This window comes from Manacus candei, unplaced genomic scaffold, assembly GCF_025592945.1.
Source record: "Manacus candei isolate 608988 ecotype Guabito, Panama unplaced genomic scaffold, ASM2559294v1 h1tg000043l, whole genome shotgun sequence".
Lineage (NCBI taxonomy): Eukaryota > Metazoa > Chordata > Aves > Passeriformes > Pipridae > Manacus > Manacus candei.
This window is the reverse complement of record NW_026138091.1, coordinates 6,244,754-6,270,652: the sequence shown is the minus strand read 5'-3', so window position 1 is coordinate 6,270,652 and position 25,899 is coordinate 6,244,754. Positions and strand designations below refer to the sequence as shown.

The window sequence follows — 25,899 nt, the reverse complement described above, 5'->3', positions numbered from 1 at the left end:
ATATCCTTTTATTATGTTCTGAGTACTGAAAACTGCAAGAGAAGCCTGCAGTATTAAACCATATCTAACTATGTAATTAAACCAGTATAACATTTTCTCCTACATTTCTCTGGTTTGCAATAACAAATAAATGAGAATCACATTTTGCTACCTATACATGCAATACAAAAGCCGTAAATCTGAAGAAGTAAATTAATCTGAACTGAAAAACTTTCACGCAGTTATGCCTTTCACATTCCTCCTGGCTGCTAAAGGACTTTATGTAACATAAAAATGAAAATGAGATTCTGCCAGTTTTGCAGCTCCGGGAATTTAAAAGAACATAAAAGAAAATATTTTAGGACCTTTTATTCCATAGCTCTAAGTGGCAGTATAATCTCAATTGTTCTGATTAGACAACTTAGAGAAAAGATAATTATAAAAATAAAGACTCAAAGTTACTCTGTTTCCTTCCTCCTCTGCCTCCATCACTATCTAACATAAAGCATGGTTAGATTTGCAATCAACTTCAAAATGAAATGTAAAAATTTGTTACATAGTGAAGAAATCACTGTATAATGAACATTTCTCACATTTGGCAGCTTCTCTTTTTTTCAGAGTGGTAAGATTATAGGTAAACATTTTGAAAAGCTGATTTTCTTTTATGTTCATCTTAATCAAATTAAGTTTCAATTTAAAAGACAACCTACAACATGCTAAGAAAAGCTGCATGAAGCGTCTGTCAGAAAACGGAATGCATAGCTGCAGGAAGGTTATGCTCACTTAAGAATGTCTGTGCCATTTGCTGCCTCTGCAGACAGCATCGATGATTATGCACAGCAGAAGCTGCAAGTCAAAAGCACTGGGGTGAACATGTTTATAGAATTTTGGTTGCATTGTACAAAAGAAAACAGCTCTGGTTAGGGGCAGGGGAGGCAGCTGCACAAGCAAAAATATAAAGGTAAAGGGTAGGTACCACGAGAGTCATGTTTCTCAAACACAGACGCCTGTCAGCCTTGTCCTGTGGAGACGGGTTAAAGCTTTTAAATGAATTGGTGTGATTAGTGCAACTTAAAAGAAAAAAGGAGAAAATAAAATGAATGTCAACCAAACCAAAACCATTATATTTCTCTATAATTGGAAAGAAAGGTTAAGATTTTTCTACCTCTAGTTCCCTCAGAATTCCTGACTGGCCACAGGTCTCTAAATCCTCCAGAGCCTGAGACCAGAAATTTTCCTCCTGGTCAGCCTCGGTGTTATCATGGGTACCTGTGAAGCTAGATTTACAATGAGAAGTTAAAAAAATGTGGACTTTTTTTTCCCTCTAAAAATATATATTATACACGTGCCTTGCCACAGATTGCAACTTGAATGACAGAACGTTATGCAGGAGAGTGGGGAAGAGTCGCTGATCAGGAGAGGCCGGATGGACATGCAGAGCACATGACAGACAAGCCTTCTCATAACCTGGCAGTCACTAGCAGCTGGCAGGATCTGAGCAGCGAGTTGTTCAGTAAGGAGATAAATGGATTCCAAGAACAATTCAATACACATTTTTACTGGATTGAAACTGAGACCTCCCTATGAAAATTAATGAATCAACCAGTAGCTGTGTGCAGAGCTGCTCCGTGCAACAAATATTTGCAATAAAACCTTTCAACTTCACAGACTTCTCCCAGGCAATATGGAAAGACTCCTCATTTTTTTTAAACAGTGTTTTGCCAAAGAGGGACGGCGGTGCTTTTTACCTGATTCCTTCAGCCTAAGCTGCATTTATCATTATGAGTTTAAGCCATCTGACTACCATAATATAAATTGCTCCAATAATTTCATACATAAACACAGAGAAACTTTCAGGGATGCAACTGTCTTGCATGGAAACTTAGGTCTCTGGTGTTTCATAAATGCACCAAAGCCTTATTACAAGCACTCTTGAGCAGATGTTGGTGACAGTGATGTTAGGGAAGTTGCTCAGCAAGTGAGGTCTGATAAAAAATGCCAACTCTGGGCTGCAGCAACACAGCCCAAAGCAAAACTACTACAGTGTATGTGTGCATACAGGGGAAGAAGCAGGAGGTTTTTTTGGCAAGGGGAAGCAGCTCAATAAAGGTTCACACAAACATCAGAGCTGCTGCATGGGAGAGGGCTGATTATGTGAAAGGCACAGGGGAAGAAGGATGAGGAAGGAAGGAATGACAATTCGCCCTTTTGGTGGCAGCAAGCTGTTACTTTGGAGCAGCTGCCCATGGATTGCAGCTAGTGGTGCTAAACAGCACATAAACAGAGCAAACACTATTATGGAAGCATCTGAGGCCTTGCTTGACAAACAGTGTGTTACCGAGAACAGCATGAATGTAACTGTTTACAGAATAGCTTTTAAATAGAACAATTGCCCAGCACAAGGGACGACAGCTTGAATGCTTCACACAGATACTCTGCCTCAGAGATGCTTTCTTACAGCTGCAGTCAGTCAAGCAGACAATGGTCAGCCATTTCAATCTCTTGTTGCAATGATTCTCCACCTAGCATCAGTGTCTCTTCTAAGATATTGCAATAGATACAGTAATGGTGAGAATACCTACTCAGATCACAGATGCAATTCCTCTCCCAGGCAAGATAAGAAAGTATTTAAAACATGATTTTAGAACGATCCTCGACTTCTGAAATGTGTTCTTTCAATAAATCTAAGTATTTCATTCAATAGTGAATGTTGAATGTAGACTAATTTATCCATTACAATATCTCTTGTTACACTGCACACTATCAAATGGAACTTGAGCTAATGAATAACACAATTTGAGGCAATTGTCTGGGACAGTAAGTCTGGATTTCCTAGAACTGGAGGTCCACTTCTTCTCTGACTTCTGTGAAACATGAAATCATGATGCCTATACATCTGGACCTCTCAGCTGAAGCAATTTCTTCTTCTGCTCTCATCTCCTCTTTTGCCCTTTTTCTGAGGTTTGTCACCTGGTGTATGAAATCTCAATTTTTGCATCTTCATTACAGCCACACGAGTAATTTGTAGCTGAGCTACTGCACAAAAAGCCAAAAGAGGTACCAAAATAATTTCTCATCAAAACTGCTTTTTTACCTGAAACATGAGAGATTGATTTTAAGTCATATGATATATGACTTAAAGTTCGGATGCCTAAAGATGCTGAAGGAAATGTAGTAGGACAGATAATAAAGACCTGGATGTCTATGATTTGGTTCTTATTGCCATATGAGAGACAATTTTTTTTTTTTAAATCAGAAGGCGATAGGATGTCTTAGGATATGGCAGACTCATTCCTGTAAGTATTGTTTTAATGTGTAAAACATTATCTCTGGAGCAGGAACTGTAACAGACTTGTCCTACCTGGCAGTGATAGGTAGACACCAGGCTACAGAGCAGTTTAAGCTCTCTGGTTTCATTCGCTTGCCCACTGAAATTTCATTGTCCCTCAACGGTATGTTAATGTGGTGTTTTCTGCTTTTACCCTGTTTTTCTCATTTCAACTGTTCTTCCTTTCTTTCTCTCTCAGGCCCCCCACCACCCATCTCTGCCTCAGCCCAGCTGGATCTCGCTTTTGTGCACTTTTTGTTTTCCTACCTGGATGTATTCCACTCTTCCAGCTGTCCCCCACCTTTCCTTTGCCCTCCAGAGGCACCTTTCCACATCTTGCCCTCTTTCTTCGTGCTCCTGGTGCTCTCTCCACCTGATCTTTCTACAGAAGTTTGCTTTAAATGGTTTTCTTGATTCTCTCCTGATGTCTCAGTCTCCTTCGGTTGCCATATATTCTTGGATGCTGTGCTACACAAAATAAAGGTAAGAAAAATTACTTTCTAGTGTTAGAGAAGAGAATAACTTGCCTAGCTAGAACTAGAAGAGGTGCTTTTCTGGGGATCCTTGTAACAGGCTGGAAGAATAGATGTGCTCTTCTCAAACAGTCCAGCACTTGGTATAGGAACATCATCAGATGTGGCACAATCCATTTTAGATACAGGGTTAAAATAACCATTATTTTAATTTGTAATTTACTCTCAAGAGTAAGTCAAACTGACAAGCAGAACAAGACTCTTTAACGTGCATACTTTCTGCTGAACAGTGCCTTAAAATGGTAATAGAATACATGCTTTTGATTTCCAAATTCTGTATTTTACAATCCAGCTTCCTGATTCACTGCTCATCAGCTTTTTCAGCCCATTACTTACATAGCTGCAAAACAGTAGGTGTTCTGGAATCTTTGGCTGCATCTCATTTGCGAAACAAAATATGGACTTTAACTGCAGATAAAGATGCTGATATTAAAGACATTAGGTTACCAAGAATGGGCAGTATGAAGAAAGCTATCTTAATTTCCTTTAGTAAACACTGTCCACTACTAGCCTATGAAAACTTCTAGTGTGGTTCTGGCCAGAAGGAACCAAAGGAGCTGGATATGGACTAACAGTTCACGCTTGTCCAGATCTTAGCAATCATTCTTGCCAAGCTTGTCTCCAGAGAAAATGCCACTGAGCAATCAGCTGTATCAGAAGATTTGTCATTCAGATTCTGAAAGCAGCATCTAAACTTTGCCTTGATTTGTATTTCAAAGGTTACAGACTGGACCTTATGGATTTACTTCTCCAGTCTGTTTCTATAGGCATCAGAAAGGTTTTCTTTAGTACTCAGCTTGAATTTTCGCAGACTGGGATTTCAGGCTCATAGTGCTGGTACACCAAGAAAGTGTTATTTCTCATGAAGGACATGCAAGCCTGCAGGTCCTGAGGATGGGTACAAAAAGTACAGAAATCTCTCTAACTGTGATGCATGTCTTCCCACATCTGAGGAAGAACTGTTTTTTAGCTGGAATTACCCAAGCCTCTGCAGCGGTTCCACTAATGATCAACCTTAGAATAGGAAAATAAGAGACATTTGGGTCTTTCACTATCTCCAAGAATTGTCAAGTAAGAATTCTTCCCTCAGGAAGTTCTCTTGTCCGCAGAGAAATTAACTGAAAAGATTTACTTCTCAGAAGAGGAGGAATAAATGCATGGCAAACTACCATAGCTTTGGACAAGACATTTCTACCTGGATCACTTTTTTCTCCTACTGAATCACTGTGGATGTCTCAAACATTTATGGAAGAAGAATTCTTGCTTCTTTGCCCAAACCAAAATGAATTTTTATGGAAGACATAAGATTAACATGCCAGTTGTCTTTAACCACATTATTTGTAGCCTTATTTCTGTGGAGTGGAAAACAGATCAGATTTTTTCTGAAGCTTGCCCAGGGAAATGCCCTAATTTTTTTGTTTGCTTATTTTTAAGAGATAAATACAGTGTTTTTTTAGGTTGAAGTAACTCAAAATAAATATATGCCTTGGTTTTGGCATCATAATCCTCCATAAAGATCACTAATCTACCCTAATAAGTTTCATGAAGTATACTGTATCTCATATTTAAAGGAAGAGCTCTTATAGCTTCATTAGAAAAACATAATTTCATTCCAGCAGTTAAGTGTTAATTTGGGGCACTGATGCAGACATGCACTTAAAACATGTCTATTTACATCTCTGATTCAAATTGACAGCTCCGGTACGTGTCCATTCATTTCCCGAAGGTGATAAAGGCAGTACTGGTGAACAATGTATCAAGGGGAATTGGACAAGGCTGTCCAGCAAATTTTACCATATACCACAACCTCCAGACACTACAGCATAACATCACAGAGCATTCTCAGTTGGAAGGGACCCACTAGGATCTCCAAAGTCCAACTCTTCAGTGAATAGCCCATACAGGGATTGAACCCACAACCTTGGCATTATTAGCACCATGCTCTAACCAGCTCAGCTAATCTCAGGGTTGATGCAAATCAGAAAACAGAAACTCATATGGGAACTTACCTGCTTACTGTAGGTCGATCCCATTCCTCATCACCCAGTCCTGTATCATGAAATGGGTGGTTTCGTGGTTTGCTTGGAGGGGACAAACTAGTCTGTTTAGGACTCCTCCATTCATAGGCATTGAAGTTGTATCCTGAAGCCTGATAGGTGTGTCCTAAAAAGATGAATTCTATATTTACAGCACTGCATACGTTGTAATGACAGACAAGCACATCTCTGAAACAGGGTTCTCTAGAACTTGCGGATTCATCATTGTTACCTTTTTTGTTCTTGCAGTTGTAGTCAGATTATTTATGATCTGAATTATGTCTGGAATTAGGTGTGCTCTAGAGCTTCTCCTGTGAAAGTCCACTGAAAGCAGAACCTTAAATATATCTAACATTGTTCTACTGTTTATGTCTCAGCTGCTTCTATGTTTAGTTCTAGACATTGCCACAATTTATCAATTTCCATTTGACATCCTAGATTGAATATTAGTGAATATATCCCATGTTATGGATGTGCTAAAACGTGTTAACATGGTCATACGCAACATGCCCAAAATTTAAGTTATTACAAAAAATGTGCTTTAGATTTACTGAAAAAAAAAAGAGTTTTCAAAGACGCATTAAAAAATACAACGAACTTGACTTTTTACATACCCTTTTTACTAGGGCTCTGAGAGTTCAGAAAAGGCCTGTCTCACAATGGTCCTGGGTACACATTTCCAGGACCAATATATGGCCCTGGAAAGCTCACCTTTCAGAAAGCCATTTCTCTATCACCCATTTCCAAATATCTCAAGGCTGTGTAAGTGGCATTAGATGGCCTTTATACCTGAGGAGTTTATTTCTGGGTGCTTTTATCATATATGCAAAGCAGGTATTACTTCAATAGTGTTTCTTTAACGGAACTAGGTACACTTTGAATTCCAAGTAGGAACCAGCTTCCCACTGATGTTATCAAGAACAGACAGATAACTGGTCACAAGCTGATCCTGATCTGGTACGTAAAATCCATTATGGTAGAGCTGAATATTACACATATATAATATCCTTCATATTGAGGTATTCCTTTTTGAGCTCTATAGTTGCTATTTTTTGATATGCATATTGGATTAGAAAGTTCTATTTTGTTGATGACTAACAACTATCACTGCTGCCACTCCTCTAAAGAGGGTAATTTGCTTCCATAAATCAGTCTAGACCTGTCTCCCTCAAATCCCATGTAACTACACAGTTGTGTGCATTTTCCAGCTAATTGGCAGACATTAACAAACTCCCAGATTCTAGGAAGGGTTTTGGTTGCAAAGATGTGACTGCTGTGAGGGGTAGCCTCCAGATTAGTAATGCAGACACATAAGACAAAGGTACAAAATGGGGTATTAATTCAAGAAGAGAAAAGATAGCTCACCAGCATTAAATTGGTAACTAACAGGATAAAGCATTATCTGGTGCTCCAGAAACATCCCCCAAACTCCTCAATTTTCTCATCCTGTGCTTATTGCCAAGAAAAGTTTGGAGAAAAGCCAAACTCAGTTTAACAGGTCAAGACAGAATGAACTTTAATAGAAATGTGAGCCACCACCACAGCAAGGGATAAAGGCACAAATCTGTTTACTCTCAGGCTGTTTAGCAGAAGTACCATGTATCCAGCCAAGTCTGGGTTGATTTTTTCAAGGGAGTTAAAAAAAAAATCTGCTTTGAGATACTGGTTTAGTTTTGGCATGGCACCTGAATCATCAGGACTCTGGAAAGCATTCTGGGCCTCAATCCTTTCCACAGTTGAACAATTTGCTCCAAGTATCATCAATTCACCCAGGAAATGAGAATTACTGTTCTGGCACATTTTCAGCAATATTTCTCCTTAGAATTTAAAAATATCAGAAGAAAATCTAACATGACTTATTTTGATAAATTGACCAACAGAGCTAAAAACAGAAAAGGGGGAAAATTCATCCAAACTCTAACTTCAGTGAAAAACTTATTTGAGGTAAGGATCTACCTGTTCAAATACCTGCCAGGTGGTGGGAATACATGCTTTACTAGGGAAGTAAAAATTTTTAAAAGAGTCAAATAAAACACTGAAGCTGCGTGTAAGTTATTTTTCTTGTTATCAAGAATATTACAAGATGTCTGTATCCCTCACTGCCTAAATAAACATGTGTTACAAACTGAGATTATTTGAAAAATTTATCTAAAACCATAGTCAAACAGAAGTAGAAAAAATATCATTATGGAAAATCATGTTTTTAAATAGAATGATTGTTTTCAACACCTGAAAGTTAGATGTCAATACTGCAGGAATGAGGAAGAAGCAAAAGATTTACAAATCATAAGCAATGACTCATGTTCCCCTTCATCAGTTTATAATAAATCTGTTGGCACTTAAAAATTAACTGCATATGGGCATCAAATTCATGAACATCACCAGAGTGTTCTGTGCCTTGCATTGATCTGTCTTTGAAGGATAAGCTCATTTAGTTGTGGATGAGCTATGGACCAGGCTATTCAGATGTCAGTAAAGCTAACAAAAGCCTGTTAATGTATTGATAAATGCTTTGTAACACATCACATCCTCATGAAAGAGTAAATCTGAGGCCAGCCAAGTGCAAGAAATCATGCTGCCTGGTGCGGTGTATGGTCATAATGAGACAGCAGCACATTATAAAGTACAGAGTTTAAAGTTAGTACAGATAGAAAGTTCTCTTTAGGGCAAAGGAAGGTCAACCATGAAGGCAATAATTCCTACTTTAAATGTCAACTGCATTCCTTATAGTACCTTGATTTCCAAAGCTGGTATCAATACCAGAGCCATCCCACGACTCTACTGCGCTGTCAACACTTGGGACTGTAGTGGAATAGACGTCCGAGAGCATGCCAGATTTCTGTGCAGCAGAGCTTTCATCTTCAGCATCGCTCAGTTCACTCATGTGACCCACGGGGACAGAAAATTTCTTGGGACTGGTAGCTGAATAGGATTAAAAAAAAAAAGGGCTGGTGGTGGTCATTGCTTTACTGCAGTTCCAAGAATCTGCTTTTTATTACTGACACAATACTTTTCCATAGATGGCTTAAATGCTTGTTAATCTGTAATAACACACGCATTAAGGACCACTGATGGTACCCCTGGCCACACTCACCATCTGTTTGCTTCTTGATTTTCAAGGTGACAGTTTCTCCTGCCATCTGTAATAAATGAATGGCTTCACTCAAAGGTTTTCCTTTCAGACTGCTACTATTTATGGCAAGGATTCTGTCTCCTATGTGAATTGCCCCAGTCCTAAAATAAGAGAGAAGTAAAACACTGAGACGAGAGCATAAAAAGCAACAAAGGCAATTTCTTTGCATATTTGGAGCATGAAAGCTCTATCTCCCTTCCTTTCTTTCTTTTTGCTTTTATAGCTGTGTTAGAGAATAATTCTTTTGTTAGAAATGCTTGAGGCAAGTCACCTTTGTTGTGGTGACAATAGCAGAGCTGAGGCATGAAGATATTGATTTCTGTTACTGAGACAGTTGAGTTAATCACCTGTAGATGATATTCATTGCAGCCCACTTGTTTAGGAGCAACCTCAGACAGCTCACTAGGCTCTGAAATGAGTCAAGTTTCTGAAAGTCTCACAACATAACAAAAGTGTTGTGAGCAAGTAACCAGTTATTTCAACAACGTGGCTTTCAGGATGGGTCAATCAAGAAAAGAAAACAAATTATTTTTGTGTAAACACATTGGGTTCTGGCTGTGCATAGTATCATGTGTGCTGTAAGTTCTCTGGGAAACCACCACCAAAGGTGCCAGTTTGAATGACTCAACCAATCTTAGAAATAACAGGTGATAGAAAACCTTACCATTTTCATTATTCTCTATCACTTACCACAAGGAGCACTTTTGCTCCTCTGATAATGCTTGCTATGGTGTATGAAAGCACACATACAGATTGCAGTGGCAGATAAGTATATGAGAAGTTCAGATAAACTTAGACACATGAAGTGCTTTCCTCAGTTATTATACTGTACAAGGCTATTGGTTTTAAAAGGCTGCTAAAATGTTCCTGTGACTGAGCAGTTTGATTGATTAGTATTTCCTTGGCGATTTATAATAAGAACCGCAATTCTCTGCTCTGCCTTGTACAGTATATACACGTACATCCTGTTAAGATATCGCTCATGCTCCTGAGCTTGGCAATGATCAAAAAACAACAGCAAAAAGATTAAAAAATCAGATTTGGATAATTATTAAAAAAACAAATTTCTAAGCTATAAAAATTAGCATCTTCAGGTAAACAAAACAAATCTTTATCTTGAAACATTTAAAAATAATTTGCTTTCCAATTTACCTTTCAGCTAATCCTCCTTTTGTAAGGCTGGAAATGATTATAGGGTCAAAGGGCTCTTCAGTACCAGAGATTGTAATTCCAAGAGGCCCACCATAGCGTTTGAGCTCAACAGTATAAATAATTGCTCCAGAGCTCTCCTGTTCATCTGTAATAAATGCCAAGGGGATGCAATTGGTTTCTTATGAAAGAGGGAATGAAAAAAATAGCACATTCAGTCTAGTGACTGGTAATCAAACAACATTTTCAAAGGATTACATTTCAGATACATTTCACAACCATATTCTATTATTTTGAAAAAAATTATCTATTGTCAATTTCTTCTTTATTGCCAAAACCTGAACACAAGCCACCAGAAAAACTTGCCTCATTCTATTAAGACTAAATTTTACTCTGTTTAAAATCTTTAGATCTTCTTTCCTATTAAAATATAGCTTCAGGCTATTTTGTTAGAAAATCACAGAATGGCTGAAGTTAAAAGGGACCTCTGGATGCCATCTTGGCCAACTCCCTGCACTAGCAGGGCCAACTACAGCTAGTTGCCCAGGATTGTGTCCAGACGGCTCTGGATGGCTCCAAGGGTAGAGACTCCACAACCTCTCTAGACAACCCGTGCCAATGTTTAGTTTCTCTCGAAGTAAAAAGTGTTTCCTGATGTTCAAACAGAACCTCATGTGTTTCAGTTTGTGTTCATTGCCCCTAGTCCTGTCATTGGGCACCACTGAGGAGAGCCTGGCTCTGTCTGCTTTACATCTTCCCTTCAGACATTCATACATGCTGGTAAGATCCCCCTCAGCTTTCTCTTCTCCAGGCTGAGTGGTCTCATCTCCCCCAGTCTTTTTTCAGAGGAGAGGTGGTCTAGCCCTTTTATCATCGTTGTGACTCTTTGCTGCACCTCATCCACTATACGTCCATGTCTCTCTTATACTGGGGAGCCCAGGGACTAGCCCTAGCACTCCTGAAATCTCTCACTGATGCTGAGTAGAAGGGAAAGATCACCTCCCTTGACCTCCTGGCCGGGATCTGCCTATCGCAGACCAGGAGGCTGTTGGCCTTCTTTGCTGCAAGGTCACATTATTTGGGAAAAGGCAAGTTACTACTATTGTATAAATACTGATACTCACCTGTTTCTTGAACTGAATAGGAAGTATTTAGAATTAAAGGTAATTCAAAAGTTTTAAACCCAAACTTCCTTAAAAGAATTCTGGCAAGTCAAAAGTCATTATAAGATGGGCAGCTGTGTTAGTAAAAGAATTCATAGTTTTGATGGACATGTTTTAAGCTTTTGAAACAGAATCAAAAATAGCTTCTGAATACTGAATTATCAACTAAGTTGAATAATAACTCCATTAGATATTACTTCATTATATTGCATGAAGTTATTTGAATTCTTTTGAAATTTTAGTTTCACCAAACAATCATAAGAACTGGAAAGAATACGTCACTGGGTAAGCTTAAATATAATGTATTTCCTTAAACCATACTCAATAGGTGTTGCATCATCAAGAAAGGTGCCTGTATTTATATAGCGCATGCTCTTTACATATTATTAATAAAAATCACAGCAGGAGAGTAATCAACTGCAGCATCTTTGAGTTTTGAAGTAATGTTTTAAAATTTAAAATGCCATATTCTCAGATCAAAATAACAAATGCTTTCTTGCTCATGTTATGATATTGGTATTCAGCCAGGATGACTGGTCTGGTGGGCAAATTTTCCTAGATCTGTGGGTAATGACATTTTGAGCAGTTCAGTGAATGCAGAAAATGTCTAGGATGCACATTCTGTAAATGTTACTAAAACTAACTGAGACAAGTTAGAAAATTCATATGTTCCCATTTCTGTTCCTGTAGATAGAAAAGCTTTAAAAGGAAGAAAGATACCTACATCACTAGCAAAGGTTCAAAGTTTCTTTCTTCTAATACTGAACACAGTACTTAAGCAGAGATGGACGAAGACTAATATCTTTGGAGCCACTTTGTTTCTTCGCAATTTTCAGAACATTTAGTTCTTTAACTTCCCCCCACCCCAACTCTGATCTATTTCTTCCTTGCTATTCACATAGAGAATCAAAGGAGAGGAGAACTAGTGGTGTTTATTCAGCAAAAAATACTGGGATTTTCATGCCTACTTGAGGCATTGTCATTAGTGTTTTGGCACAGTTTACACCAACAGCACTTTATCCGACATGCTCTTTCCAGAAGCACCCAACTCCCAAGATGGCACTGGAAGCCTCTGGCTGGCATATAGTGGGCTAGCATGCATGCTGCCACTGTACAGCAGAAGAATGGCAGCTCATCCTTGCTGCTAAAAGCATTTATGGAACAACCACAAATCCCCTGGGATCTAATGTTGGTATTGTTTACGCAGGTGTGGCACTGACATGGTACAAGACTTCAACTGAAGGATGAAAAGTAACCCTCCACGATAATTGAAAAGGTAATAGCCATTATGTCTGTTTTCTGGTTAGCTGTAGGTCAGAAAATTAATGGCAGAATGCTACGGTGTTCTTTCAGTGCTCTCCAGGCAGCAGCAATGTGAGCTATCCAATGTGGCCTGAATCCACCAGAAAGGCCAGTTTTGCCATGAAAGCAAAGAACGCTGATATTCAAGAAAGGGTGGTAGCCATTAGGTTAATCAGGAGATAAAATTGTCCTGTTTGGGAAGCTGGCAATGAAAATAGAGAAGAAAAAAACTGCTGAAAACATATCTCCATCTGCAGAGGAAATATAATCAAACGACCATGGTTGTGGGTCTCATGGTTTTGAGATTTTCCACCTTTCCTTTCCTGTGATACAATGCCTCTGCTCTGTTCACTAGTCTCGTGCTCTTCAGAGTTAACATCGGACCTGTACAGTGAAAAGGGCAAAGAGCAGCACAGTCTGGGGAGCACATGACATGTACTACCCTGCTGCTGGCCTCACCTGCACAGTGGCTCTGAGGAACACAGCTCTGAGACACATACAACTGTCTGGAGAAGGGAGGAGGGGAGGAGTTGGAGAGATAGCAGAGAAAGGAAAAACAGAAGTGTGGGAGAAGTTACTATTTCTTCTACATGGCTCTAACTCATGCTCCTCTCTTATGGTCTTTGGTAATTTCTCTGCAGGCTGATAATGAGAGTCTCCCAATTGAGGGGAAGAATTTGAAGGAGGGATCCTATGTACCAGGAACAGTTGAAAAAATCCTCTTGTGCAGGAGAAAAAGCAAAACTTCCTTCCCGTCAATCTTCTGGCAAATGTAGTTGCAGTTTGCTTATCATAAAATAACTGGTTCAGTTTTGCAAAGAAACTGTCAGTGAGGTATCCCTTGGGATGTATAGCCCATGGTCAGTTTGAAAAACCTCTGTCCAAGATGGACCAACTATGTGTAGCCAATCCCACCTCATCATCTGCAGGGAGCTAACCACAATAGGCAGTTCACTTTCCTTGATCAAAATTTACTTCTGAAAGCCAATTTGCACAAGGTACCAAATGCATCTGCCTTTGCTTTATACTGATCATACAGAGAAAATACTTAGTTTGCTTTCAAAAGCAATTAAAGGAAAAAAAAGAGTTATAATGCAATTCTAAACACTGGTTCAACAGTTGCACTTGATTTCAAACAATAAAGTGTAGTAGGTTGTAAACTGTCTTACAATAAAAAATTGCCTTTTTGCTGTAAATTGTATAGAGCTAAAGAGAAGTGAATCCACAGTTCATGCTTTTGTGTAACACTGTAATACAAATTACCAGCAGTAATAGTATTTATAACTGTCTTACTTCCTTTGCCACTATAATGCATAACAGAACTCACTTTATTATCTCCAGGTGTGCAAAATTATGGCAGGTCCTTTACTTCCACTGGGCTAATCAGACATGGCTCCTCCATCAGCTATTCAGCACAGCGTGTAAAGTACTACTTACCTTTAAGCATGTGAACAGTCATACTGAAAACAAATTTGTAAGTTTATGGACAAAGCATGCTTTGATAACCATGATTCCAACGTTAAAAGCAGAGAAAATCTCAATACTCTGATAAGAAACAGATCAACTTTATATGGCTGCACATGTGGGGAAACTCCCTTTCCAGAGAACTGAAGACCCCATTCTGCAGTGCAGTTCCTGCATGCAGTATAGCCAGTGAGAAAATTCAAAACTTTATAAACCACTAAAATTCTTTTTAGGTGACATTTTCTGATTATTATTAGCATAAACCAAACATATTTAGAAAAAACATTTTGCTAAAACTTAAATGTAAAAGAAAACCCCCATGTTCTAAAACTCCTGAAAATACACAAGACTCTGCAATAGGCTCATTGCTAATACCGGAATTATCTTCATCTTTGCGGATCTTTAACTTTACAAGGTCCTCACAGTGCTGAAGGATCTGGACAGCATCTTCCATTGAGCAATTGTCAAGTCGAATGTTATCTATTGCAAGCAACTTATCACCCAGTTCAAGTGTCCCAGTCCTGTGAACAAATGAACAAGCTTACATGAAAGTCTAGTAATATTAAAAGAAAGGTATTTTAAAAGGTATGAACATTATTTTAGAAAGGAGATGGATTTTTAAAAACTATTATTTCTTAATACACTGGACTTTAAGTTTTTAACTGTTTTTTACAAACAAACAAAAAAAAGCATCTCTTACAATCTCCCTCTGTTTAACTCTAATCTGGCTGGTTACACAACAGAAACAGATTTTTACTGATTGTCTTACCTGTGAGCAACGCTTCCTTTCTTGATATCAGAAATAACCAGAGGGTCCCCTGGTTTTCTGCTGGATGGAGCTGTAATAAAGAATACATACAAGCATTTGTTTTTATTTCTAGATATGCAGACAAGCTAATTATGTCCATAAGTCAACACTTCATACACATTATTTACCTGTATTATATTCCTTCCCTTCCTCTAAATTATATAACAAAACACACATATAATAAAACAAACATCAGCAACATATTAGAAGGACTGCATTACTAAGACTCAAAAATTAGAAAATTCCAGAATTACAGTGACTGGTACAAAGTACACTTAGTCTGATGTGTCTGAATTCTGGGATAGACCAGGACTGAACCATGTGAAGATATCACAGTACAGCTCCAATGATCTACCATAAAACGCTGTGTAGCTATAACACATAAGGAAGATTTTCTGTTAGTAGAACTCTTCAGCACAAGCGCTAATGATGATCCTTTGCCAGAACAGATCTTGTTTTATTATATCCCTGACCTACAGAGCTGCTCTGGCAAAATATGTAGAGTGGGCCAACCCACGTTCTTCACATCCACTTCTGTCCCACCCAGTGCTTAAGGCAGAGGTACAAATTTGGTAATGATTCCTGGGTGAGAAGAGATATACTTCACAATAAATGAGATGCTGTGGATAGTGGTGACACATATCACTGGGCTGATGAAGAGTTATCATGTTTGCACAGATGTAGCTTACATCGCACGGATGCTTGCTTCCTCAAAATAAACATGTGCCTCTTTTGTTGAGTAACCTTGTCCCCCTATACTGCTGCTGGGCCTTAAGCATTGTGGACTTTTCCCATCTTTGTACTGGGCATACCTACTATAAGCACTGGAATTCCAGCAATGGTCAATTAGTAAAACCCCCCACCACTCCTCTCTTTGCACACCTAACTCACCTCTTTTTTGAAGTATCCGACACTAACTGTTAATCTTCCATCTGTCCCTCATGGTTAAAAGGATGCTCTGCTCTTCAATGCCAGTCATTGCAATTCTTTACTGACTTGTGAAAAAATATTTGACAAGTTTCCCTTGGCCAGGAAATTCACTCAGCAATTTTGCTTGACTTTTGATTGCACAGGAAGCAATTAACTATCCCAGAAGAAGACAACAACTACTGACTGCTTCCAGAGGACTGTTTCTTGGAGTGGCTTCACTGAATCCACTGTTTTGTGGGGTTCTTCCATTTGCTGACAGAAGACTGCACTGAAGATCTGATATGGTAAGCAGTGGGCTTAGAACTTGTGGGTGATGAAAGACAACTGTGTGGCACATGCTGTCTACCACTGGGAAGTGTGCCACTACAGCTGCTCTGGCCAAGAGGTGGTCCATGTGGTGAACACAGGCTGACTTTTGGGACTGTTGTTAACGAAGAGCGTGCTAATACTAAAACATTTCCAGGTGGTATAAGGCTCTCAGTTCTCCTGGAAGTGCTAATGGGCTTTGCTCATTTAGGGTTCTTTGACTGCCCCAAGTCATTTCTGCTCTGTGTACTGAGTCCTCTACATTCATTCACAGAGGGTACTTTTCCATTACGCTCCAATGCCTAACTGACAATCACCCAAAAAACTGCCCATATTGGAGGATCACCTACAAAATCCTGATGTCAGTTACTTTAGCAGCTCATGAATCTTCTCTTTGATGGAAAATGACAACCTTCACCTACAGCAACCACAAGGTAAATTAACAGTGATGTGTCCAGCACAATATGCTAACAGATCTTGTTAACCTTAGCTGCCCTAGCCAAGAAAGACTTAGAATTTCCAAAGGACCTCTTCAGGAACTGCTAAATAGCTACATTTCAAATGCAATGTCTTGAAAGTCCAGAAGACAGACATACAGGGACTTTTAAGAATTTTTAGAAACTTGTCTGAAACAGCATGCTTTCAGGAAATGTCTATGTTGCAATGTAGAGATCTGTAATTAACTTTTTGCAAGATGTGTAATTTTCACAGCTTGTTTATCATACTTTCATGCCATAGGTCAGCTATATCCTCTATAACAATTCCATGATTTTCTTGAATTCTTTGGATTTGTTTCACCAATTAGTATCTGTTTAAAATTTTAAAGTATCACTTTGGTGAATTTTTTTTAAATTCTATGTTTTTACCCTCTGAGTTGCCTTACAAGTCTCTGAGGTTATGTGCTACCCACTCTACATTGTCTGCAGTGTAGGGTTTGAGTATTGAAATACTTTTATGAAATCGTCTTATCAAAATACTAGTACTTAAGAAAACAGTCCATTATTGTTGCAAAAAGAAGAGAAAAGGAACCAAAATGGGGGGAAGAGCACAGCTCAAAGTGGAAAGCCACAGAGTATCTGCGGATGCAAAGGGTATGATATTGCACACAAAGTTATCATAGTTTCAAACTGAGTAAGTGTTTACCAGCAGTATTTTGTCAGTTACCCTGGGCTGTTATTGGGTCTGGTGGATGAAAAGCCTTTTTGTAGGCACCAAACACATCTTTGTGTGGAATGAATTACCCCACGCTGACAAGCCCTTAATAAGAAGGTACACTTTGCTTTATTAGTGCTCAATGCTCATAACATACTTACTACAAACTAGTTGTGTTGCAGAGATAAAATCACTAATTATCTCCTGAACTTTTGTACTGCACAGCACCACAGCCTAAGATTGCCTTTCAAATACTGGTGAACAGATGCTGTCCCCAGCAAGAAGATTGAGTACTATTATCGTGATTTTACAGATGAGGAAAGGAAAGAGGAACATTTAGGTCAAAGTATGCCACTTTTTGGTGAGCAATTTCAGACATCCACGCCTTTATATCTCACAGTCGTTTGTAGAATATAACAGCTTCTATGTCCAAAGCACAACTACTGGCATTTTTAGCAACAGCTGCAGATGCTCAGCTTTTCTGCAAGTGCAACCCCAGGATCTCAACAGTTTCTGCAGAAAATCAAGCAGCCATCTCCGGAAAATCTCCACCCCCAAAAATTAGTTGTCTCAGCACAAGTCTATTGCAGAGAAAAGGAAAAACACCCTAATTTCTCTAGGGCAGCATTAAACCATCTTGACCATGAGATCACATCCTTTGTCTTTCTGCAATCCTCAACCTCATTCATTATGCAGCCTCCATCCTCTTTGTTACACACCACTGCTTGAACTCTCCCCAGAGAGTTCCAGGGAGAAAGCAGTATTTGACCACTTAATTAAGATACTCTTTTAATGCAGGTTTGAAGTGACACCGTACAGCTTCAAGTCTCTATTTTTATGTTTAATTTCAGAATTTTTTTTGTTTGTAAGAGGCTATTAAAAACAAAGCACCCTACCACTCAGCCATGTCCAGCCTTCTTGTTCAAGTTCCCAGCTGCACCTACTCCTGATCACAGCTCAGTCTCTCTCCTCATCTGCTGTCTCCCTGCTATGGCTCTCCACTCATTTTCTCTCCTTATCCCCTTCTGCTTGACCAACAAAAATCTCATCCTTTCTGCTCCCTGACCCAGCTGTTAGTCTACCTACTGTTCAGCTTTTGCAGAGACTTTACACAGTCTGTATGAAGAACTACAAGTGGACCAAACAGTGCATAATGTTGTACAGGTAACTAAATTTAGTGTTGCAACTAAAAGGCTGATCTTAAGCAAGTTGTTTGTTCTCTCTCTTTAAATTACTGTATGATCCTAGGTCTCCATACCAGGTTTCTACCCTACTTCTACTACTACACTTCCTCTGCCACTTGAAAGAAAGTTCAGTGAAGTGTCGTCAGTTTTGTAGATCAGCTGTTCCATTAGGTTAAAAAACAATGCTTCTTTCTTATTTCACTGCTAATTAAAAAAAAAACAAAACACACCAAACCACAAAGTGACTTAAACAGATTTTGGAGTGGACATCTCACCTACCACCTAGCCAAAACTCACTTACTAATCTCAGCCTGGCTTCAAGCTTTGGAATTTTATCAAACTGAACAAACTAAACAAGCAGAGGAAAATGCTCATGTGATGGAAAAATATTTTTTATATAAAGTCAATCCATTTGTCTACATTGCTGGTTAACAGCTATTAGACATTTTTAAAAATAGTGTGATTATCAAATAGGTGAAAGAGCTTTTTAAAATTAAGACTGATGCAGCTCTTTTATTCCTTAAGTATTGGTACATGTGGAGCAGCTGAGAAATCTGCTGATTTTTTTCTCTGTCTTGAAAATAATTACTTGTAACGTTGCAAAATAAAGTAGGGTTTGCCAGGTGAAATCCCAAAATATACAGAAACATGCTTTAAAAAGTAAATTCTCATAGTCAATGCTAAATATCTGTAGATATTTACAAAGCTTGTTTCTGATGAAATACAAAACCGATATAGGAGACTATAGTATAGCTGCCAGTCAAAATGACTTAGAAAAATTGATGATTGTTTCAGTGAGATTCTGATATTCTTACCAGTTTTGCAGCTTCTTATTCCTTGAGTAGTTCCATTAGCTTCAGAAAGATTATTTATGAAGCAAAGTGCTGCAGTTCATCACCAGTAAGAATATCAGAATCTTACTTACTTAAGAAAGCAAATGAAAAAAAAAGCTGTAGTCTACAATTACCAGAATCTACTAGTAAGTCACTTTATTGGATATCATTCAATGTATTTAAAAAAAAAATTAGTCTATGATAAAGTAGTCAGTTGCCTCAAAAATGTATCTTTAAAAAAAAAAATCTATATTCCATTACATGGTCTAAAATCAATGTCACTGGCAAATAAATTGAAACAGATTTGAACACTACCAGATCTACTTGAAAGCCATCCTTCTTTTAGGGAATGGTTCTGTTATAAAAGCAGGGACATTGCTTTATTTTTTTTTTATATACATATATAAATATATAAATCTATATTATCAGTATATATGATATATTATTTATGTCATGCTTTATTTGGATTACATAATTTTAAGAACTGAGATATTTTAATGGCTCTAAACAGGTGTGCAAATAATGACATCTGAAGCATGAACTCCATAGTCACTTGCATTTGCAAACTATGAAATAAGGTCTTTATTGAGTGTATCTATTAATGGAAAAATTAGACAGATATTGCAGAGATAAGGGAAGGACGTCAGGAGTGCAGCGTGTGTATGAAGGCAGCAGTGGGCAAGGCCTACTGTGAGGTAACTGATATGCACTCTCCCGAACTCACAGCCCTCAATTAACGTTAACAATGGTGCTCCTGAAATTTTCTTCTCTTGCTTTCTGAGGGGTTTTGCTATCTATGGGGATTTTTATTCTTTCTCTATTTTTTTCTCTTGCATTAATAAATCTGAAACTAAGAGAAGTCTCTTCCCCTATTACATGCCTTGTTTTGCAAGGGCCATGAATTAGCTTGTCTTTATGTTGCATATTACCTCAGATATGCCTTCAAATACCTGGCTGTAACTCCATGCAGGCACACTTGGTGCTTATTATGAAGCAAAACATCACAAAGAAAGAAAAATAAATTTTGCTTACAGGATGCCTGATTCCTAACAGCTGACTTAGAAGTCCTGGACTTAAAACAGATGTATGTTCAGGTGCCAACACAAGGTAAGGTTACATTTCCCTTTTGACAAAAAATGTCTGTCTTGTCTCTCAGGTCAGGTAATTCTATGACTTTCTCATAAAAATCCCTAAGTCCACTAACTTGAGAAGAGAGAGGATGCAACAGTTCTATAGCACTTAAACAGATCAAGCCCAAAATCTGATCATCTGATCTGATCACTTCCATCACCCCTGTTTAAGACTGGTCATACCAACTCTGTCAAGTTTCCCTTAGTATTCGTGTTTTAAAAGAAATCATATAGCTTTCTGACAATATCAGTAATAAATGGCATGCTAATGTGCTGAAGTGCCCTGACAGGAACTTGACAAAATGAATATATTCTTATATTCTTCAAATGAATATATGCTTACATTCTTCAAATCAGACTGCCTCATTTAGGAATTAATTAGGTAGAACAGAGTGAAGTACTGAAAAGCAAGCATGAAATGCAGCAATTCAAGACTTCTACCAAGCAAACTCACAAACTTTCAGTTATTAGTATAAACCCTTTAAAACCAAGTAAATAATTAATCCTCTATACATTTCATGTGCATTAAATAGTACTAATAGGTGACACTATTATATATACCAGAAAAATTAATTTAAATATTAAAGATACTGCAGTAGACAGAGAAGAGCAGAGAAAAGACCAATCATATGTCACTCTGATTATATAAAGCACTAATTTTTGGAATTAAGTTCCTAGTCAGTAAAGTACACAAAGTTTGGAAGAGGAGTGCTAAATACTAAATTCCAAAAACATTAGCTTTCCATTAAAAGTTTATTCCTAAGACAAAAAAAAAAAGCACATTATGTCTGAATTCCAAAAAGCAACACAAATCAAATTACTAGGAAGACCTTATTTTTTCAATAATCTTACAAACCACTACTGATCCTAAGAATAACATTTAAATAGAACAGCCTCACTCCAGGTTTTCTCATTTCCCAATATTTTCATTTGCACAAATAAATACATGTAGACCTATGATTTTGCTTCAAGCATCACATCACATCTGACAGAGTCTAACAGTTACTCACTCAAGTGTGCAATGCAAGCAAACAGGCCTGCAGTGTCTCTCATTTGTTCCTCAGATGTAATCCTTAGCACTGAGTACCCTGCAGTACTTTTGATTAACCTTATTCTATTGTGCTGGTAAAAGCTTTGAGAATACAAGTCACAGCACAGTCTTCCCCCAAGACACATGAATAATTCCAAAGAAAGACTAACAGTTTAAGAAAGGCTACAACCATAAAGGAATGCTAATTCTGATGACACCAGATTCTGCAGTGTCAGGCACAAGCCCATTAACTTTGATATGGATTGTTTTTCCTTCCATCAAGGGCTGAACTCAGTATGCCAGAGTTTACATGGTCAAAATCCAGTCCTAACACAGTGTTTACTATCTGCTAACAAAATAAGTATAAAAACACTTTGATTTCTAACAACAGTAACAAATATTTTTTGAGAAACAGACTAATGCAGACCATTGCTACCTTCTTTAGCAATCTCTAAAATCCTCATTGAAAGGGGATTTTGCTATGTGACCCACACATTCAGGACTGCCCACTAGTTCTACAGATTGAGATTCTGGGTTCTGAAGCAGAAAACAATCCCATGTATGTGAATCCTTATGCATGTGAGAACTCTTGAGCTACGTGGGGTTTCTGTTCAAGAATCTGTGAGAGACCATGGTAGACTCTGCTTTAAACTTCGCAGCCACGGAAATACTTTTGCATGGACCTAATTCTGTTGACTTCTTTTTTTTTAAATAAAAAAAATTTATGGGAGTTAAATATGTACTATGCATGAAGGAATAGGTCAAGCATTAGACCTGGCAAACTTCTGGCTTCATTAACTATTTGAAGGGAAGTATAAATATGTTACAGAATGGTATTTCATCAGAGAAAAAGCAGAAAAAGAAGCTAGAAAAAGGAAAAAGAAGTTTATACCAAAAGAAACATAAGTCTCTAGCCACAAAATCTAGTCTCTGCAGATTATGTCATAAACATGGTCAGAAAAATAAGCACTTTACTCACAACTTATGGTGATGCCAAGTTCCACATTATGCTTCTTTGGTAGTTTCACATGAAATGTTCCACTGCTTGGTATAACTGATTCTATAAAAATATATTTAAAATGTTAGATAATTTATAAGGCAGAGCAATTCCAAGTGCATGGAACTATATGTGTAAATTGATGAAATCACATCAGAATCACATGGCACAGATGAAACATAGGTGCAGAAATGAAGGAGGTAGGACACAGGAAGTATGATTTATAACTCGACTGTTAATTTCACAGTAACTCAATTTTTTTTAAGGTTTAACTGAATTTGTGAAGATTGCACGGGCTAGCAGCCAGCTGAGACTGCAGGTTTTTAGCTCATATGCAAGTTTTGAGAGCACATGTGAAAATTTTACTGCTGGCAGATAACTTTTAATTAAAAGGACAGGAGGTTGAGTTGTAAGGGTTTCAGGCCTTTGTTGCTGTAGGATTAACACTTTCTTAACTGTCCACTAAGGTAACTGCCATGGATTTTACATCTAGTGGGAAGAAAAGGAATCAAAACATCCATAATGGAGAAATGCCTGGAGCTGACAAGAGGAAAAAACCCACTTGAACACACTGCACTGTATTTGAGCCCTGACTTTTGGCATCACTGCTACCAAAGGTTTGGCCCTTGGCCTGAAAAAGAATAACTGAAATCTACAGCTGTGGAAACGTACAAACACACATGTGGCAGAGGACTCTAACCATGAGTATGAGTCTGCTATCATGGAGCAAATTGGAGAAGCACAAACAAGTGCAGGAAATAAAATACATGTGATTTCAAGTGTATTTAAGCGACTTTCTCATTATTGGGTTTTCATATTTTTTAATATTTTGTTTCCTATGTATATGAATGTACACACTTATTTGACCTTTTTTTTAACATTATACTAGATGGATGTCTGTACACCTAAAGAATATACAGAATTACAGTAGGAACCTTTAGCCTACTTTTGACATAATGTTTTATAATACCAAAACCAATAATCACACTACGCAAAATACAGCATATCTGACATTGTCATGACTAAAAAGGAGCTACTGTCAGATTTAATACAAGTCTTAATAGTTTTTACTATTCACATAGTTTGGTAGTGCACACATAATGTGTGCTTGTTTAATACACACAATTTGTGATTTTATAGATGTATTCTGTATGCTTAAACACATTACAGAATAAAGGAAAGTCATTAGTGATAATAAAGACTCACCAGCAACATTAACAATGACTCTTTCTGGCCTTTATTAATTCAGTTTCTATTATTTTATTTGGTTTGATATACTGTAAGTGAAATTCCTCAGAGTTTTCTGTTTATTCACCCTTTTATGATATTCTTCTGTCTAACAAAATATTTCAGTATTTGGCCTGTAGGTGATTTGTCTCCGCTCAGCAGATCATTTCTATCTCAGGGCAGAAAAACGTCCGGAAATATCTCAGAGGAGAGGCAGTCACCAGATCTTACTACAGGACCCGTCATTTCTATTTTCATTCTGAAGTACACTGCAGGCCTATGTGAAATGAGAAAGCTGTCCAAGAAGACATACGTTTCAAATAAGTCACTTGAAAACTGAATGGTACAGATGTGAGAAGAAAGCCTCCACCTTGGATGCCTAATACGTGTATACTTGCAATGTACTTGGGATTTATTCCTTCATTTTTCTTACAAGACAGAATAACAGGCCATTCATACCTGCAACATCAAATTCTATTTCCAAGGTGACCTTGTTGGTGATAGAGGAGTCTCTGAGCAGTTGATTGGCCTCATCAAATGTGCTGTCTTCTGTTGGGACACCATTTATTGACACTACTCTGTCTCCTATTTGCAGCACTCCACACCTTGGTACACAACGATACAAAACAATCATCAGATGTACATGTAACCAGAACCAGCAATATCACAGAATCACAGAATCAATTAGTTGGAAAAGACCTTTAAGATCATTGAGTCCAGCCGTTAACCCAGCATTGGCAAGACCAGCATTTCTGTGTGGAATTGCCACATCTACCTCCAGGGATCATGACAACCACTTCCTGGGCAGCCTATTCCACTGCTTGACAACCCTTTTCAGTGAAGAAATTTTTCCTAATATCCAATCTAAACCTCCCTTGTCACAACTTGAGGTTGTTTACTCTTGTACTGTCACTTGTTACCTGAGGAGAAGAGGCTGACCCCCCCGGCTACAACCTCCTTTAAGAAGTTGTAGGAGCTATAAGGTCTCCCCCGAGCATCCTTTTCTTCAGGCTAAACAACCCCAGCTCCCTCAGACATTTCTCATAAGACTTGTGCTCCACACCCTTCACCAGCTCCATTGCTCTTCTCTGGACACGCTTCAGCCCTTTAGTATGCTTCCAGAGAGGGGCCCAAAACCAAAGTCAGGATTCAAGGTGTGGCCTCACCAATACTGAGTACAGGGGGATGATCATTGCCCTGCTGGCCACACAGTTCCTGATACAAGCCATCTGATCAAACGTGTTCAACAGTAACCTTGCAGGAGAACTGTGGCGTAGCAGCTCAACAGTCTACCCAGGCACAGAGGGACACAGAAGCTGCTGCCCCTTTGCACTAAGACTGTATTGAGCACTCCCAGCATGGGCTGTGCTCTCTATGTGCTAGGACCCAGGAAGAGGGGTCTTCCTGCCTCCACCCCACCCATGGACATCAACTCTGACCCTGGGCTGCAGGTGAAATGACAGCTAGTATTTGCCTGTGCAACTACCATTGTTCTCATTACATGATTAAATACATAGGTAAGCATAACAACACAATTGAAATGCTGCAATGAAATAATCAGTAAGTCAAAACTCTGGTATTCCCTAAAATTTGATTCTGTACTAAAACTGAACACAGCCTCTCCTCCCATGGCACAATTATCAGTATTTTGACATCAGTGATGGTTTTTGATTTTCTTTTCCTTTTCACATGAATACAGCCTCCAGTCTCCTGGTGGAGGACTCTGGATGATAAGAACTTGCCCCACTTCCATTGAACAAGGCCATGCAATTCGTCACAAATTGAAAGCAAGCAGTCCAAAGTACCCCAAGAAACACTCACCAAAACATACTTAGAAGTCAATTGAAAGAACCTCACCTTTCCGCCGGACTGTCAGATTCAATATAGGAAATGAGAGGTGGAGAAGACAAGGTCTCGGTAGCAAACACACTACCCTGGAGCTGTATCCCAAACCCTACTATGGGGTCAGCTGTCAGCACTACTTCTGTGGTTTCTGTGTGGACGACCTGCCCAGCCAAACCAACAGTGCTAGAGGCTAAAGACACTATAAAACAGAGCAGACCAGGAGGAAAAACATTCATACACAGCAGAAATTTCATTGCCTTTTGAGAAAATTCATCTGTACAGTAAATCAATGAATCAATGAAACATCTCTTTTAAGTCAATTTAGGCTAAAGTTTATAAATAATGTATAAACAGTTATGACATATAAGAG

The 25,899-nt window shown here is 38.4% G+C and overlaps 2 protein-coding genes across 11 annotated transcripts in view; one reads left to right on the top strand and one right to left on the bottom strand.

Moving 5' to 3' along the window:
• Nucleotides 1-8,055, top strand: part of HELB (DNA helicase B) — a 34,891-nt gene extending 26,836 nt beyond the window's left edge. The window contains exon 14 of the mRNA XM_051795760.1: nt 8,045-8,055. The gene's annotated coding sequence lies outside the window, so the exon portion shown is untranslated. The remainder of the gene's footprint in view (nt 1-8,044) is intronic.
• GRIP1 (glutamate receptor interacting protein 1) overlaps nt 1-25,899 on the bottom strand; it is a 322,632-nt gene that overhangs the window by 11,546 nt on the left and 285,187 nt on the right. For 6 of the 10 annotated variants that reach the window (XM_051795747.1, XM_051795752.1, XM_051795743.1 and 3 more), the window contains 12 exons: nt 25,542-25,728; nt 24,144-24,289; nt 22,440-22,520; nt 14,857-14,926; nt 14,463-14,608; nt 10,162-10,306; nt 8,971-9,110; nt 8,610-8,798; nt 5,850-6,003; nt 3,575-3,775; nt 1,145-1,256; nt 956-1,000 (listed from right to left, as the gene is read on the bottom strand). In XM_051795747.1, the coding sequence (XP_051651707.1) occupies nt 956-1,000; nt 1,145-1,256; nt 3,575-3,775; nt 5,850-6,003; nt 8,610-8,798; nt 8,971-9,110; nt 10,162-10,306; nt 14,463-14,608; nt 14,857-14,926; nt 22,440-22,520; nt 24,144-24,289; nt 25,542-25,728 (1,616 nt within the window). The other 4 variants (XM_051795745.1, XM_051795753.1, XM_051795750.1 and 1 more) reach the window with 3 other exon arrangements.